The sequence below is a fragment of the Panthera onca genome, chromosome D1 (assembly GCF_046562875.1).
Source record: "Panthera onca isolate mPanOnc1 chromosome D1, mPanOnc1 haplotype 2, whole genome shotgun sequence".
Taxonomy (NCBI): Eukaryota; Metazoa; Chordata; class Mammalia; order Carnivora; family Felidae; genus Panthera; species Panthera onca.
Window position 1 is genome coordinate 68,300,718 of NC_138348.1, and position 14,459 is coordinate 68,315,176.

At 37.8% G+C, this 14,459-nt stretch overlaps 2 protein-coding genes across 5 annotated transcripts in view; one reads left to right on the forward strand and one right to left on the reverse strand.

Moving 5' to 3' along the window:
• Positions 1 to 14,459, reverse strand: part of DLG2 (discs large MAGUK scaffold protein 2) — a 2,113,447-nt gene that overhangs the window by 2,077,732 nt on the left and 21,256 nt on the right. Inside the window, exon 3 of the mRNA XM_078433028.2 lies at positions 9,606 to 9,660. Within this exon, the coding sequence (XP_078289154.1) occupies positions 9,606 to 9,660 (55 nt within the window). The remainder of the gene's footprint in view (positions 1 to 9,605; positions 9,661 to 14,459) is intronic.
• Positions 608 to 7,106, forward strand: TMEM126B (transmembrane protein 126B). 4 transcript variants are annotated; one of them, XM_060605478.2, is made up of 6 exons: positions 609 to 732; positions 3,205 to 3,318; positions 3,578 to 3,699; positions 5,097 to 5,290; positions 6,371 to 6,482; positions 6,759 to 7,106. In XM_060605478.2, the coding sequence occupies exons 3-6, from the start codon at positions 3,587 to 3,589 to the stop codon at positions 6,940 to 6,942; spliced, it is 603 nt and encodes a 200-aa protein (XP_060461461.1). In that variant the 5' UTR covers positions 609 to 732; positions 3,205 to 3,318; positions 3,578 to 3,586; the 3' UTR covers positions 6,943 to 7,106. The 4 variants fall into 4 exon arrangements, with proteins under 4 accessions (XP_060461460.2, XP_060461461.1, XP_060461462.1 ...); XM_060605479.3 differs by having other exon boundaries at positions 643 to 732; positions 3,132 to 3,318; XM_060605477.2 differs by lacking the exon at positions 3,205 to 3,318 and having other exon boundaries at positions 608 to 732.

Genomic DNA, 14,459 nt, shown 5'->3' on the forward strand with positions numbered 1-14,459 from the left:
GCCAGGCCTATTCGCAGCGTCCCCCAACCCCACCCCGAAACACCGGCTGGCAAAGGGGTCTTCTTGGGGAGTGGGGGGGGGGGTGTCTTTCTCTGGTCCCTTCCAAATGGGGTGAAAAGATGGAATATGAGGTAACACACCGCTGGGGGGATGAGGGGGGAGCGGGGAGGAGGCTGGTCGGGGCCGCTCTGGCGGCCGGTTGGGGGCTCTGGGGAGGAGGTGTCCGGGAAGCCTTAACACACGGACCAGGCCAGAGGGAAGAACTCCCTCTAGGAGCGAATGGGGCGGACAGCTCGGCCCCCGCTAACAGAGGTGCCCAGAAGAGGGGAAAGCGCGCGACATCCCTGCGCTCGGACCGCCTCACGCACCCCCTCAGCTTGAGGGAAGAGGGAGCTAGGCTAACACACAGCAGGATAAGGGAATGCAGGGCTGGCAGGAAGGCGGGACCATGGACGTCTGGACCTCCTCGAAGCCAATGAGAGGCCTTCATTTCTGGATGCCGTGCCCAATCACAGCCAGGATGGAGGGCGCGGCTTTTGACTGAGTTGGGGAGGGCCGGGGCTGCAGGCTAGAGGCGTGAGCCCGCACCACTTCCCGCTCGGGGCGGGCGTTCTGGGTCCCCGCCCACCGCTAGTCACGTGAGCCGCCAAAATGGCGGCGCTTGGGCGTGAGGCTGGGGCTGACCTGAGGGATGCAGGTGTGTTGCCGGTCAGAACTGGGGAAGCGTCCAAGGTAGGCGGAAACCCAGGGCGGTAGGAGTCGTGATTTCTGCAGCCTCAATATGTTAGCGGACTCTTCCGAAATTATGGGATTTGGAAATCTAAAGAGAAGAGCCTCCAAGTCCATGCAGAGCGCAATCAATGGAGCCCCCAGTTGCTATAGAAAGAGACGGAGATAAATTAGGAGACCTAAAGTCTAGTCCCGATTGCTTGATGTTTCCTTTCTCTGGCCTCCAGGCCTTTGTGCTGGCCTTTCCTTCAACTTGCAGTGCTTCCCTGTAACCATCCCTCCCCACCTCACCTTCTTCAGCTATTCGGTTAAATTTCGCTTACTCCGGGAAACCTTCCCACGCTTCCCCTGGCCAGGTTAAGTTTGGCTTTTCTTATGGTTTTGGTTTTGTTCCGTTTAGTTTCGTTTGTATGGCACACTAATTTCTGCCTTTAAATTACCTGCCTTTTTGTCCTCACGTTGGGCGGTTTGTGGGTTCTAGAAGATACATCTATCTCTTAATTATCCTGGGGTCTGGCAAATATCAGGTGCTGTGTAAATGATGAGTGAATATTAAAGTTCTGAAAGTCAGGCAAAATAATACACATAAAAGCACTACAAAACTGTAAAATACTTTCCAGACTATAAACCTCCATACATACACTCGTAATGGTATAATCATGGTGACCTTGGACTAGTCAATTTTTAGATAAAATGTTAGTTATAGCAGTCTTTACATTTCAGCACTTGGTAAAAGTCTATCAGAAAATTACCAGCCTATTTCTCTGCTTTAATAAACAGTGCCTTCCAAAGACTAGGCATTCAGTAAATATTTGTGCTCAATAAGTATCTGTCCTGTTTCAGGATTTTAGAATCATTATACTAGATGTCTGGGTTCCCTATAAACTGATAGTGTAGACTATCAGTAGGGTAGAAGCTTGGTTCAAAGCATTGCCTGAGAGTTTTCTTTGTGGGAAGTAAGGGACTTCAATGTCATCAATGAATTGAATGACAGAAAAATAAATACTTTATCCAAGATTTTTGGTAAATTACCACATTACTGATACCTGCCTTCATAGTACATTAGATGGCTTAGATATAGAATCTCCCTTAGATGTTACTATCTCTTCCATTTTCTATTTAGATGTCTGAAAGAGCCAAAAGATTAAATCTAGTCCCTGAGAAATTGTAATTTATAATTTTTTTCCCTGTCCTCCCAGATATTTTAAAGAAAAAGATAGTACTGGCTTGAGTCCAATTCTGCAGTGATAAAAGGAAAGAAACTTGCCCGTTATTACTTATTGTGTATTAACATACGAAAGTTCAAAGGAGCCCGTACTTTCACGATGTTGATGCCATGAATGAATTGACCTTTCATTAGTTAGAATTGGTACATATCACTTACTCAGCAAATGAGTATTACAGTGATGTTCAACAATTACAGCAATGTGTCCACTGACAACCAGTGGCAAAATCACTTGGTACTATTAAAATGCAGATTTCTGTGGGACGCCTGGGTAGCTCAGTTGTAAGCTTACAGTTAAGCATCCAACTCGATCTCAGCTAAGGTCTTGATCTCAAGGCTGCTTGAGTTCAAGGCCCGCATTGAGCTCCGCACTGGGCATGAAGTCTACTTTAAAAAAAAAAAAAAAAAGATAAAATAAAATGGAGATTTCTAGACTTAACCCTATTCCTGTTGAATCCAGATATCTCAGGAGGGAGCTCAAGACATTGCATTTAAAATGAACCCCCCATGTGATTCCTGTGTACCCTAAAGGTTGAGAATCACTGATTTATTATCTTCTGTGTTCATTATGCTTAATCCACTCTAATTCTCTTGCCCAGGACTCCTGAAATTTGAGATATAGTCTGTGTCCTTGACTATAAATATTAAAACAGAAGTTGGTATAAATTGTGAAGGGCCATGATTTTGTAATCTATTCATCGGCTAATCTGGAATCTCATAATACCAATGTGGCAACAGGTTTAACAAATGTCATTATTAAGACTTTTCAGAGACCTGAAAGTCTTAACCAGAGCAAAGCATTCAGGAAGGATCCTGTTTGAGGATCCGATTTTGTTTTGTTTTGTTTATCACTATTTTTTACTTTCTCTTAAGATGTTACTGGCCAAACCCTCATGGTCCCTTGACATTGGCAACTGTCTGTTCATATTTTACACTTGGGACACTGGAGCCTTCCAACCCTGAAGCTCAGTACCTTGGGTCCCAGCTCCCTCATGTGCCACATGTAGTTTCCAGCAAAGGCTGTGGCTTCTGCCCCAGGTGAGGGGGCTGGATATATAATTTCTGTAATCCACGGTATCCATGATCTACTACCTCTTTCTAGCCTGGAACAGTGTCCCTCTTTCTGATGTCTCTCTCACTATTCTCCAAGGCAGTCCCTGCTCTCTTCCATCTCCAGGAAACATAATCTCCAAAAGGAGGTCAGGCTTTCATGAGATAGTTGTCAACAAGTACCTACTGTTTCCTTCTAGCTTTGAAAAAGCTAGAAAAAGAACTACAGAGGACCTGGCTACCTTTGAGGAAAACTGTAAGGAAAACAAAAACTCAGTATCTCTGCAAGTTATCCTTCTACACTAGGTCTTAAGGCAAGTCAACCTTTCTGAACCTCATTTTTCTCATCTATAAAAGTATAAAATTAGAGATGATTATTATCCTGCCAGTTTCTCAAAAAGCCATTGTCTACTAAATAGTAGCTGCTAAATAGTGATTGAATCATGGACACTGTATGTGAAAGCAGATGACATTTTACTAGGGTCTAAATGTTTTTTAATTGGAATCTAAAATTTATAAAACTTATAATTAATATCATTAGCTATTATGATTCTGAAATTTTGTGTTTTCCAGGACATCAGAATGGCAACATACACACATGGTCAGCCCAGTGTTTCTCTAGGAGATGAAAAATTCAGAAGACCCATGGTCATCGAAATCATAGAAAAAAAAATGGAGTATCTTAGAAAAGAAAAGTAAGAGACACACCCAGACTGACAGTCAATAACTTTATTTGCAGATCTTCTGTATTACTGTTGTTTCTAAGTATCTAAGATCTATTAACTTTATTGAGTTGGTTATAAAAAAGCTTATAAAAAAAACTGAAGAGAAGTATGGACAGATGAAAATAGTGATTTGTTGTAATATTGAGACCGTGGATAATTTATTTTGCTTCTTAAAAATAAAATGACCAGGGGCACAAGGGTGGCTCAGCTGGTGAAGTGTCTCACTTTTGATCTCAGCTCAGGTTACGATCTCTTTGTGAGATCGAGTTGGGCTCACAAGCACTGTCTGCTTGAAATTCTGTCTCTCTCCCCCTCTCTCTGCCCTTCCCCCACTGGTGTTCTTTCTTTCTCTCTCAAAATAAACAAGAGTGAGAGCTAACAGAGGAGGGGCAGAGAGAGAGAGAGAGAGAGGGAGAGAGAGAATCCAAAGCAGGCTCTGTGCTATCAGCACGGGGCTCAAACCCACTAACCATGAGATCATTACCTGAGCTGAAACCAAGAGTTGGATGCTTAACTGACTGAGCCACCCAGGTGCCCTCAAAATGAATAAATAAACTTAAAAAAAAAAGTCCAGAATTATTGTTGAAATGTTATTTGTATAATAAACATTTTTAAATTAAAAGCAATTAGGAGAACACCATTTTGGGAGCTATTTATATTTAATTGATGTTCAATTGTAATTAAATTCAGTTTAGAATTAATTGACTCAGCACAGTGCTGAATTCAGCAAAAAAGGAATACAGATTCCATGGTGTACATATTATCTCACATTACCACTTAAACTTAGATTAACAGAGGACATTATCAAAGGACATTAATCTTAGACCTCAGACATTTATGAATTTAGGTATGATCGGAATAAATAAAACTAGACCTATCAAATCTCTTTGCATGAAGTTTTGGAAATCCTAGACAAATTATTTGAAATATATCTGGACTAATTAAGAAATAGTTATTTGCTAGAAGGACTAACCAAAATGTAAACAACTTTGTTCATATGACTTAAGAAATTAATCCTTTTAGCAAGAGCAGCATTCTTAGATATCTCATAAAATTTGGCTATACTAGAACATACTAATTTTTATTTGTGACCAGAATTTATCTCTTAAAAGAGTTCCATTTTAGAACCACACTAATTGATCTCAGAGAGAGAATTATCCCCTCATTAGAATGAAAGTTCTGTGAGAAGTGAGATTTGTTTTTTAATATTCTTTATCAGTGCCTCATCCTCAGCACAGAGAAAATGTCTCTTGCGTAGTAAGTATTCAAGAAATATTTGGTGTTGGTTATACCCAGGAAAGGATATATCCTTTAAGAGAATACTATATTATGCTGAATGTAATTTTTCTCTATGTTTTCCCTGTTAGGACTTTAAATGTGTATGGCACAGTGTTCTTTGGAACAGCAGCTAGTTTCTCTGGAATGTTGGCGAACTTCATTTTCAGACACTGCTTCAAGGTTAAACATGATGCTTTGAAGACATATGCATCAGTGACTACACTTCCGTTTTTGTCTACTGTAGTCGCTTATAAGTTCCTTGTAACAGATGCTTTGTATTTGGGTAAATTTAAATTCATTAATGTATAATGTGTTTATGTCTAAAATTACACATTAACACAAAATTTTGCTACCATTTATAATGATCACTTACACTTGTATATTCCTTTACAACTTACAGACTACCTTTACCTATATTGTCCTGTTTCCTCATCACAACAATCCTCCTGATGAGGCAGAACAAATAGTATTGTGTCCTTTTTACAGGTACACAACCAAAACTAAGACATGTTCACGTATGTTAGAAAGCAACATAATATAAAAAGCAGGCTTTGGCATTCTACACACATGATTTCAGATTCTACCCCCCACTGCTTAAGTTTTGTGACATTGGATAAGTCATTTAATATCTGAGACTCAATTGTCTTATCTATAAATTAGGACTACTAGTACTTACCTCACAGGACAGTTGTGATAATTAAAATACAGTATCTTAAATGCCTAATGAGATATCTGGCTTATTGTGTGGGCTTCTAATGTTATTTCCTACCTCCTCCCCTTACCTCAAGTTTCACAACTAGTAATTAATGGAACCTCTGAATCCTGTTTATCATGTCCCTACTTACATATCTCTTTCCCAGGGAAACCTCGGGTTCCCTCAGGGTAGGTTAGGTTTCTGGACACATTCTCTATTCATTTTACCTTCAAAGCATTGTACACACTTAAAAAATTATTTATTTAAATATTTGTCTAGTTCTTTTGTTCCTACTGGACTCACCTAAATGTTAGAGTTTGGGTCTCTTTTATGTAGCATTGTATCACTAACACATGCCTAACACATAGACAATAAAAATGCATTAACCTAGAATCCAGATGTCTGGGTCTGCTGTTTAATATTTCTCATTATGAAATTGCTTCTGAAGAAACCAAATTTATAAGAGATAACTCACCTTACATTAAGTGTAATAAAGGCATTTTTTAAACATGATGCTCTTAGCCTATCATGTGCCTTAGAGACTGAATTTCTATTGTTTTCACTATGATTGAGGACAGTACAGATAACTACTCTGTGAGGACACAAGACTGTCTTAATTGTTCTTATCCTGAGTTTTAAAAGGAGACTAAATTTCCTTTTGTTTTCCAGGCAATATAAGCCAGGAAAATTGTGTTCTGAGGAGTTCACTGGTTGGCATAGTATGTGGTGTTTTATATCCCACTGGTTTGGCTTTTTCTAAAACTGGACGCCTGGCAGTCAAGTAAGTCCATCTGTTCCTTTTCTTCCTTCCTTCCTTCCTTCCTTCCTTCCTTCCTTCCTTTTGTTTTTGTTTATTTGTTTAATGTTAAACTTTATCTTTAGCTGCCAATGACACATTTTAATCAAAATGTACTTTGTTACTTCAAATAGCTAGCTTTCAACCTTTTTGCTATCTACATGAAAGACCTTGGAATTGAAATTATCCACTTAAGAGAACCAATGAACTTTTCATAGAAAATACATGCAGAAGAAGTGCTTAATTATTTTTCCTTTTTAGGTATCATACTGTTCCATTGCCACCAAAAGGAAGGGTTTTACTTTACTGGTTGCTGCTTTGTCAAACAGAGGTAAAAGCAATGATGATTCCTCTGGTCTTTCAGACAGTCTTTGGAATATTTAATGGTCTACGGCATTATGCAATATTTGAAAGTACACTTGAGAAAACTGTACGTGATGATTAATCAAAGAGTGAATGAATACTAAATCAGCAGAATGGGATTTTTTTTATGATGAGGAATCCGGCATTGCTGAAGGAGTTAAAACTAACTCCAGACAGTTTGTTTCTGTTCCTCCTGCTTAGTCTATAGCAGGTACTCAATAAATATTCTGTAATTCACTATTTAAATGTTAGTTTCATCTTTCTTTCCTCCTGTGTGTGGGAATAGGTTTGAGATGACAAGGTCTGCTCTATACATATAGTCATTCATTCACCAGACATTTATTAGGCCCCTGTTATATCTCAGGCACTGGGTAATATATAATAAGAAATGGTCTTTAACCCAAAAGGAACTCACAATTAGAAGAGAAATTTAAAATGTGAACATATAGCAAGAGAAGGTTTAAGAGGTATACAAATAATTATGTGGGCACATTGAAGATATGGCTGTTAACTACTTGTCCAGAAGGGAAAGCTAAGGGGGGAAAGTGACATTTGACCTAAATTTTGAAGGAGAAGTGGAAACTTCATTAGGAAAGCAACACATAGAAATTAACACACAGTCTGCCCTAAACTCTGATTGTGTATACTTTCTAGCCTCTTACCATTAACACATGTGCTGTTTAAAGAACATTTGAGTGCCTATTATGTAATGTGCATTAATACACCAGGGGTTTAGAGATTTAGACCCTGCCCTCAAGAAGTTCAAAATCTAAAGAAAGAGATTACCAGATGTTTCTTTATGTCTTCTTGAGCATTCCTGAGCTACACATTTATCTTAGTTGAGAAAATAAATACTGATGAATAAAGCACAGACTGGAACCCCAAACCCCACAGTTCATTCTCCTTGGCTTAATCATATACATCTTGAGATAAGATGTGGTCATCTGAGGCCCCAAGCAACACAAAGCAGAAACGGAAGTCTTAACAAGGTGCTTTACGAAGCATAGATAACAAACTGGAATACATAACCCTCTTGCTAATGAAAATGATAAAAATAGCTAGTTTGCCGTCCAGCTTTGTATTCTCAGAATAATTCATGATACGTGAAACTGAGGAAAGGGCAGGTGATGGGGGAGGAGGGGAACCAAGTCAAACTGATAACTGGATCAATGGTATTCATATTTTAACTGTTTGAAAAATTACTATGCAAAGAGTACATGAATACCTTCCCATTGTAAAATATTTAAAAGACCCAGAAATAAATAAAGCAAGATGTCTTCCTTCATTCCCACATCCTATATCTACTCCATTCTCCAGAGGTAACCACCATCAAGTTAGCATGTCTCTTTCATTGCAGTATTCTTTTGTAACTTACATATTTTTTAAAATAATATTAACCATACATATTATAATGAAAATTAATTTTTACTTCACCATATGTCTTGGGGATTTTTCCAACTCTACATATAGGTCTAACATGTTCTTTTTAGTGACTGAGTAATATTCTTGGTGATTCCAGTATTCACATAGGTGATCCTTCCAACACCTTGGTCTCTCTACCGGACCACTTAACCTATGGTCATACTCTAGAGCTGTGCCATCCAATATAATAGTCACTAGCCACTTGTAGCTAGTGAGCATTTGAAATGTGACTAGTTTAAGTTAAGATGTGTTTTAAGTGTGGGGCACCTGGGACAGGTCAGTCAGTTAAGTGTGACTTTGGCTCAGGTCATAATCTCATGGCCTGTGAGTTCTAGCCCCACATCAGGCTCTGTACTGACAGCTCAGAGCCTGGAGCCTATTTCGGATTCTGTGTCTCTCTCTCTCTCTGCCCCTCCCCCCACTCACACTCTTGTCTCTCTCTCTCAAAAATAAATACACATTAAAAAAAATTTTTTAAAGCTGTGTTGTTAAGTGTAAAATACACAAGTTTTGAAGAATTACTATGTAAAAAACGAATTTAAATATCTCACCAAAATATGTCATACGTGAATCACATTATATTTTTATTGGACTATGGTGCTATAGCCTTAGTCCTAAATTATCAGTAAGTTCAAATTCTCTACATTCTCAATTTTAAAATCCCATCTTCTGATCACTACCTCCTGTCCTTCCAGTCCATTCACTTTCACACAACTCCAACATTACTTCAACCTCACCAGAATCTGTAATTCAGCATTCCTCCTCCTACCTTCTTACTATCCCTCATGCCCCTCACATCAGCCACATCTTTTTAAAGTTTGCCAATCTCAAAGCAAAAAATTAAATAAGAATGAATCTAGCTAAGGTTGATTTTTTTAGATAAAAATATTGGCCTCTTTTTTGAATTTTCTGTTCATGTCTTTGACCCACTTGATTTGAGGAAGCTCATCAAGCAAGTTTTATTTGTTCATCTGCTGAGGTAATAATCTGGGAAACACAGCAAGGTTGACTTATGTTCCCCTCCTCTGCCACCTGAAAGCTGAAGAGGTTGGTACCTTATTCCATGACTTCACTTTGCCTTTCCTACATCAGAAAAAACTGGGAAGTCTATTGATATTTTCCTCTGGTGTTGGAAAGCAGTGCTTGCCAAAGTGGCTGTAATGAGGCCTGAATGAAGAAATTAGGGAAATCTTGATCTGGGCATGAAGCCAAAGGTGAAGCTAGGTGAAAGGCAGCAAGGAACTAGAGGCAAGATAGGGCAGAGGTATTAAATACAACCTGGGGCTCATCTCTCAAGGTTCAAATCTTGGCTTTACTACTTACCAACAGGATGACTTTTAACAAGCTGTTTTGTCCCTCTGTACCTCCATTTCCTCATCTGTAAAATAAAGAATAAAGATTTTATTTACTTCATAGTGTTGTTGGGATTAAATGAGTTAATATCTGTAAACCAAAACAGTGGCCAACTCACAGGAAGTCTACATGTGTTACAGCCATTACTGTTATTGTTGCTATGACTCCATACCAATTATCACAGTCCTTTCCCTAGCTGTAATGAATGATTTTAGCATTTTTCTAGGAAATATTAGAAAAAAGCACAGCAAGGAAAATTCACAAGATATCTTTCATATAAATAAATATGTACTCATTTATTCAGCTAGTATTGATTCAAGACCTGGTGTATGAAAGACATTGTATCCCACACATTGGGCAAGTTATCTAAGCTTTCTGTTTCCTCTGAAAACATACTAATAACTGCTTTGCAGTGAGATTACAAAGATTAAAGTGCATGGAACCATACCATACCCCAGCATATACGTAGTGCTTAATAAATGTGTTTATATTGTCTGTTTTCCCTGCCAAGTATATAACAAAGACTAAGATGCAGTCCCTATTATGATAGCTTACCTTCTCTCCTGCCTTTTCTCCTCCATTTCCCCCAATTGCCTTAACCATGTAATTTCCGCCCCCCCACCCCCTGCGCTTTTGTATTGTATTGCATCACATTGCATTGTTTGCAGTGTATTGTATTGATTTTCTCCCTGCTTTTATCAATTACCACCTAAAATATGGGTGCCTGGATTGCCTGGCTCAGAGAGGCAATGGTACTTGCATTCAGTAGTCCCACAGGACTAGTAAACAAAGTTTACTTTGTTTACTATAGTAAACAAAGAAGTTCTTAGTAAGCTCAAATGTACCTCCTGTGGCAATACACCCCAGCCCAGAGCAGAGAAAGTAGGCAAAAACTCAGAACTACCACTTACTCCGTGGAAGTAGTCTAGCTACATATTTTCCCAGCTCTTGCCTATGGGGACCAGCCTCTAACTAGCCTACGTTTAGGTGCTGACTGCTTCCCTTTGAGACAATAATGGATTTTGGCACACCCTCAACTGATTGGGGCCACTAAGAACAAAAGATAACTTGGCCAACCACAAAGATTTCAGAGACAACCAGGAAAACAAGCCAGGCTAATTGATTTATCTCCTACATGAGACCATGGAAAGCCACATGTAAAAGAATAAAACCTATCTCATACCATATAATAAATCAACTCAAAAAAATAGACTTAAACTTAAGACCTGAAGCCCTGAAACTCTTAGAAGAAAACACAGGGAGTAAACTTCATGACATCAGTCTTGTCAATGATTTTTTTTTTATATATTATTTGGCACCATAAGCAAAGGCAACAAAAGCAAAAATAAACAAATGGGGCCATATCAAACTAAAAAGTTTCTGCACAACAAAGGAAACTACAAAAAAAAAGGCAACCTTCTGAATGGCAGAAAATATTTGCAAACCATATATCTGATAACGGGCTAATGTCCAAAGTATATAAGGAACTCATACAACTCAACAGCAAAAAGCAAACAATATGATTTTTAAAATGGGCAAAGGAACCTAATAGACGTTTTTTCCATAAAAGACATATAAATGGCCATCAAGTGCCCAAAAAGGTGTTCAAGATCACTAATCATCAGGAAAATGGAAGTCAAAATCACAATAACACCTCATACCTGTTAGAATGGCTATCATCAAAAAGACAAGAGATAAAAAGTGTTCGTGAATGAGGAAAAAAGGGAATTCTTGTGCAATGTTGGTGGGAATATAAATTGGTGCAGCCACTATGAAAAACAGTATGGAGTTTTCTCAAAAAATTAAAAATAGAGCTACTATATGATCCAGAAATTCCACTCCTGGTACATATATGCAAAACAAATGAAACATGATATCAAAGAGATACCTGTATTCCCATGTTTATTTCACCATTATTCACAATAGCCAAGATATGGAAACAACTTTTTTGTCCATCGATGGATGAATGGATAAAGAAGATGTGAGATATATATTCTATTGTGTTTATATACACTGTATATATTAAAATAATGTATAATATTGTATAGGATAATACATACAATTATAAGTGGATAACTATAATATTATAAATGAAAATAGTCATGTATAATATATAAATAACATTGTACTATATGTGTCTATATACATATATAGACTAATATTTTCCAGCCATTAGAAAGAAGGAAATCCTACTATATATAACAACATGGGTGGAACTTGAGGACATTATGTTAAGTGAAATAAGATGGAAAAAGAAAAATATTTCATGGTATCATGATGTCATTTATAAGTGAAATCTAAAAAAAAAAAAGTCATACTCATAGAACATAGAGTAGAAAAGTGGTTGCCAGGGGCTAGGGTGAGAAAATAGGGAGAGGTTTGTAAATGGATACAAACTTTTAGCTATAAGCAATAAGCTCTAAGATGAATTGGTCTGAAGATCTGATATAAAACATGGTGAATATAACTGATAAATACTGTACTGTATAATTGAAATTTACTAAAAGATTAGGACTTAAAAGTTCTCACAAACACAAAAGGATAATCATGTGAGGTGATGGATGTGTCAATTAAATTAGATGGGAGGAACAATATACACATGTATCAAGTTATCACAATGTATACTTTAAATATCTTACAACTTTACATGTTAATTATACCACAGAAAAACTGAAATTTTTTAAAGCCCCAGATTCAAGAAACTCAATGAACTCCAACTAAATGAAATTTCAGAAAAAATACCCACACACTACATCATAATCTAATAGCTTAAAACCAGTATGAAAAAGAAAATCTTTGTAGGAGTCAGAGAAAAACCAAAAGAGAGAAGGATGACAACAGACTTCTCACTGGCAACAGTGCTAGCCAGAAAAAAAGTAGAGCAAAACGTTTAAAATACTAACATTAAAAAAAAAAAAAAAAAGTCTGGGCACCTGGCTGGCTCAAATGGCGGAGCATGCGACACTTGGTCTCAGGGTCATGAGTTTGAACCCCATGTTGGGTGCAAAGATAACTTTAAAGAGTCAACCTAGAATCCTATAGCTGCAGAAATATTTTTCAAAAACTAAGGCTAAATAGGGAGGGTGACATCAGCAATATGGCAAAATAGAAAGCCACAGACCCTCTCCCATGAAGACATAGAACAAATTAAAGGACAAGGAACAAATTAAATCTCCAGAAACTATTCCTAACAAAACACAGACCAAGTACCTTTATAAGAAAATCCAGAAACTGTTACCCCAACACAGTGTGGCACAATTAGGAGGAAACTCCCTTCTCCCTGTTGAAAGGAGTGAAACATATCCATCATTCTGACTTTTAGGGGGCTGCCCAAGGGACGATTTTCTGTCTTTCCTGAATCCAAGTACTGACAGGAATAGTGTGCCAGGATAGGGATGGCTGAGAACAGACTATCAACATGCACCAGAGTCTTCATTACCACAGAAACAATAGGTAAAGCTCCAATACTGCAGCTTAATACAGCACCAAAGAGGCCACAGTATCACAAAGTGGCACCAGCAAGAGCACTTGAGACGAAATTGGCAAAGTTCCTCAAGCACAGAGAAGATGCATCCCCAGAAAAGGCTGGAGGAATCTCTAGAATATCTAGCTGGGCTGAGTAGAGAAAGTTTTTCCTACACAAAAGCAAAGCAAAAAACCTGGGGGCAATGAGTGATTCTTCAAATGCTGAAATCCCAACAAAAAATAACAACCCATACTACGAAAGAAGGAAAATGGCACATTTAAAGGAACAAATTAAATCTCCAGAAACTATTCCTAAAGAAACAGACATATACTAAGGATATGAGTATAAGGATATGAGATATAAGGATACTCAATAAATTAAAAGAGAGCATGGATAGACAACAAAATGAAATCGGGAAAAATTATGCATGAACAAAATGAGAATATCAACAAAGAGATAGAAACTATGAAGAAGAACCAAACAAAGTCTGGAAATTAGGTATACAATATCTGGATTGAAAAATTTACTAAAGGTACTCGATGTCAATCAGAAGAAAGAATCAATGAACTCAAAGACAAGACTTTTGAAATTATTGCAGCAGAGGAGCAAAAACAAAAAAAGAATGAAGAAAAATGAAGTGAACCTAAAGCACTTTTGGAACATCATCAAATGGAACCATATATGCATTATGTGAATCCCAGAATGAAAAGAAAGAGAAACTATTTGAAAAAATAATGGCCAAAACCTTCCCAACTCTGAGAAACAAATGGGCATACAAAGTCAAGAAGCTCAAGGAACCCCAATTAGGAAAAATCCAAAGGGATTTACAATGAGAGAAATTGTTGAAGGAGGTAATCAAGAAGATATGACCACCAGTTGACGTGCAAGCTGAACCCGGGCAACCGGAGGCTCATCTTGCGGCCACCCAAGACAAGCCTTGTATGTAAATTCCTTATTAAAACTTCCACCAACCAATCTGGAGTGGTCTGATTCTTGCTTTGGTCTCTACTTGCCCTTTATGTACAGAGGCAGTTTGCAAACCAACGGACATCATAATCAAACTGTCCAAAGTCAAAAACAGAGCATCTTAAAAGCAATGAGGGAAAAGCAACTTATTACATAGAAAAGAGCTACTATTAGATTTCTCAGTGGAAACTTTGCAGGCTAGAAGGGAATAAGATTACATATTCAAAGTACTGATATAAGAAAAAAATGGCAACCAAGAATATTATATCTGGAAAATCTGTCCATCAAAAACAAAGAAGAAATTAAGAATTTCCCAGATAAACAAAAGTTGAGGGAATTCATTACCACTAGATTTACCCCCATAAGATAGGCTAAAGGGACTCCTTCAATTC

Coding starts and splice junctions, on each gene's coding strand:
- TMEM126B (XM_060605477.2), top strand. CDS start 652: ATGGCGGCGCTTGGGCGTGAGGCTGGGGCTGACCTGAGGGATGCAGGT. Junction 733..3,577: donor GAACTGGGGAAGCGTCCAAG/GTAGGCGGAAAC, acceptor TGTGTTTTCCAG/GACATCAGAATGGCAACATA. Junction 3,700..5,096: donor GAGTATCTTAGAAAAGAAAA/GTAAGAGACACA, acceptor TTTCCCTGTTAG/GACTTTAAATGTGTATGGCA.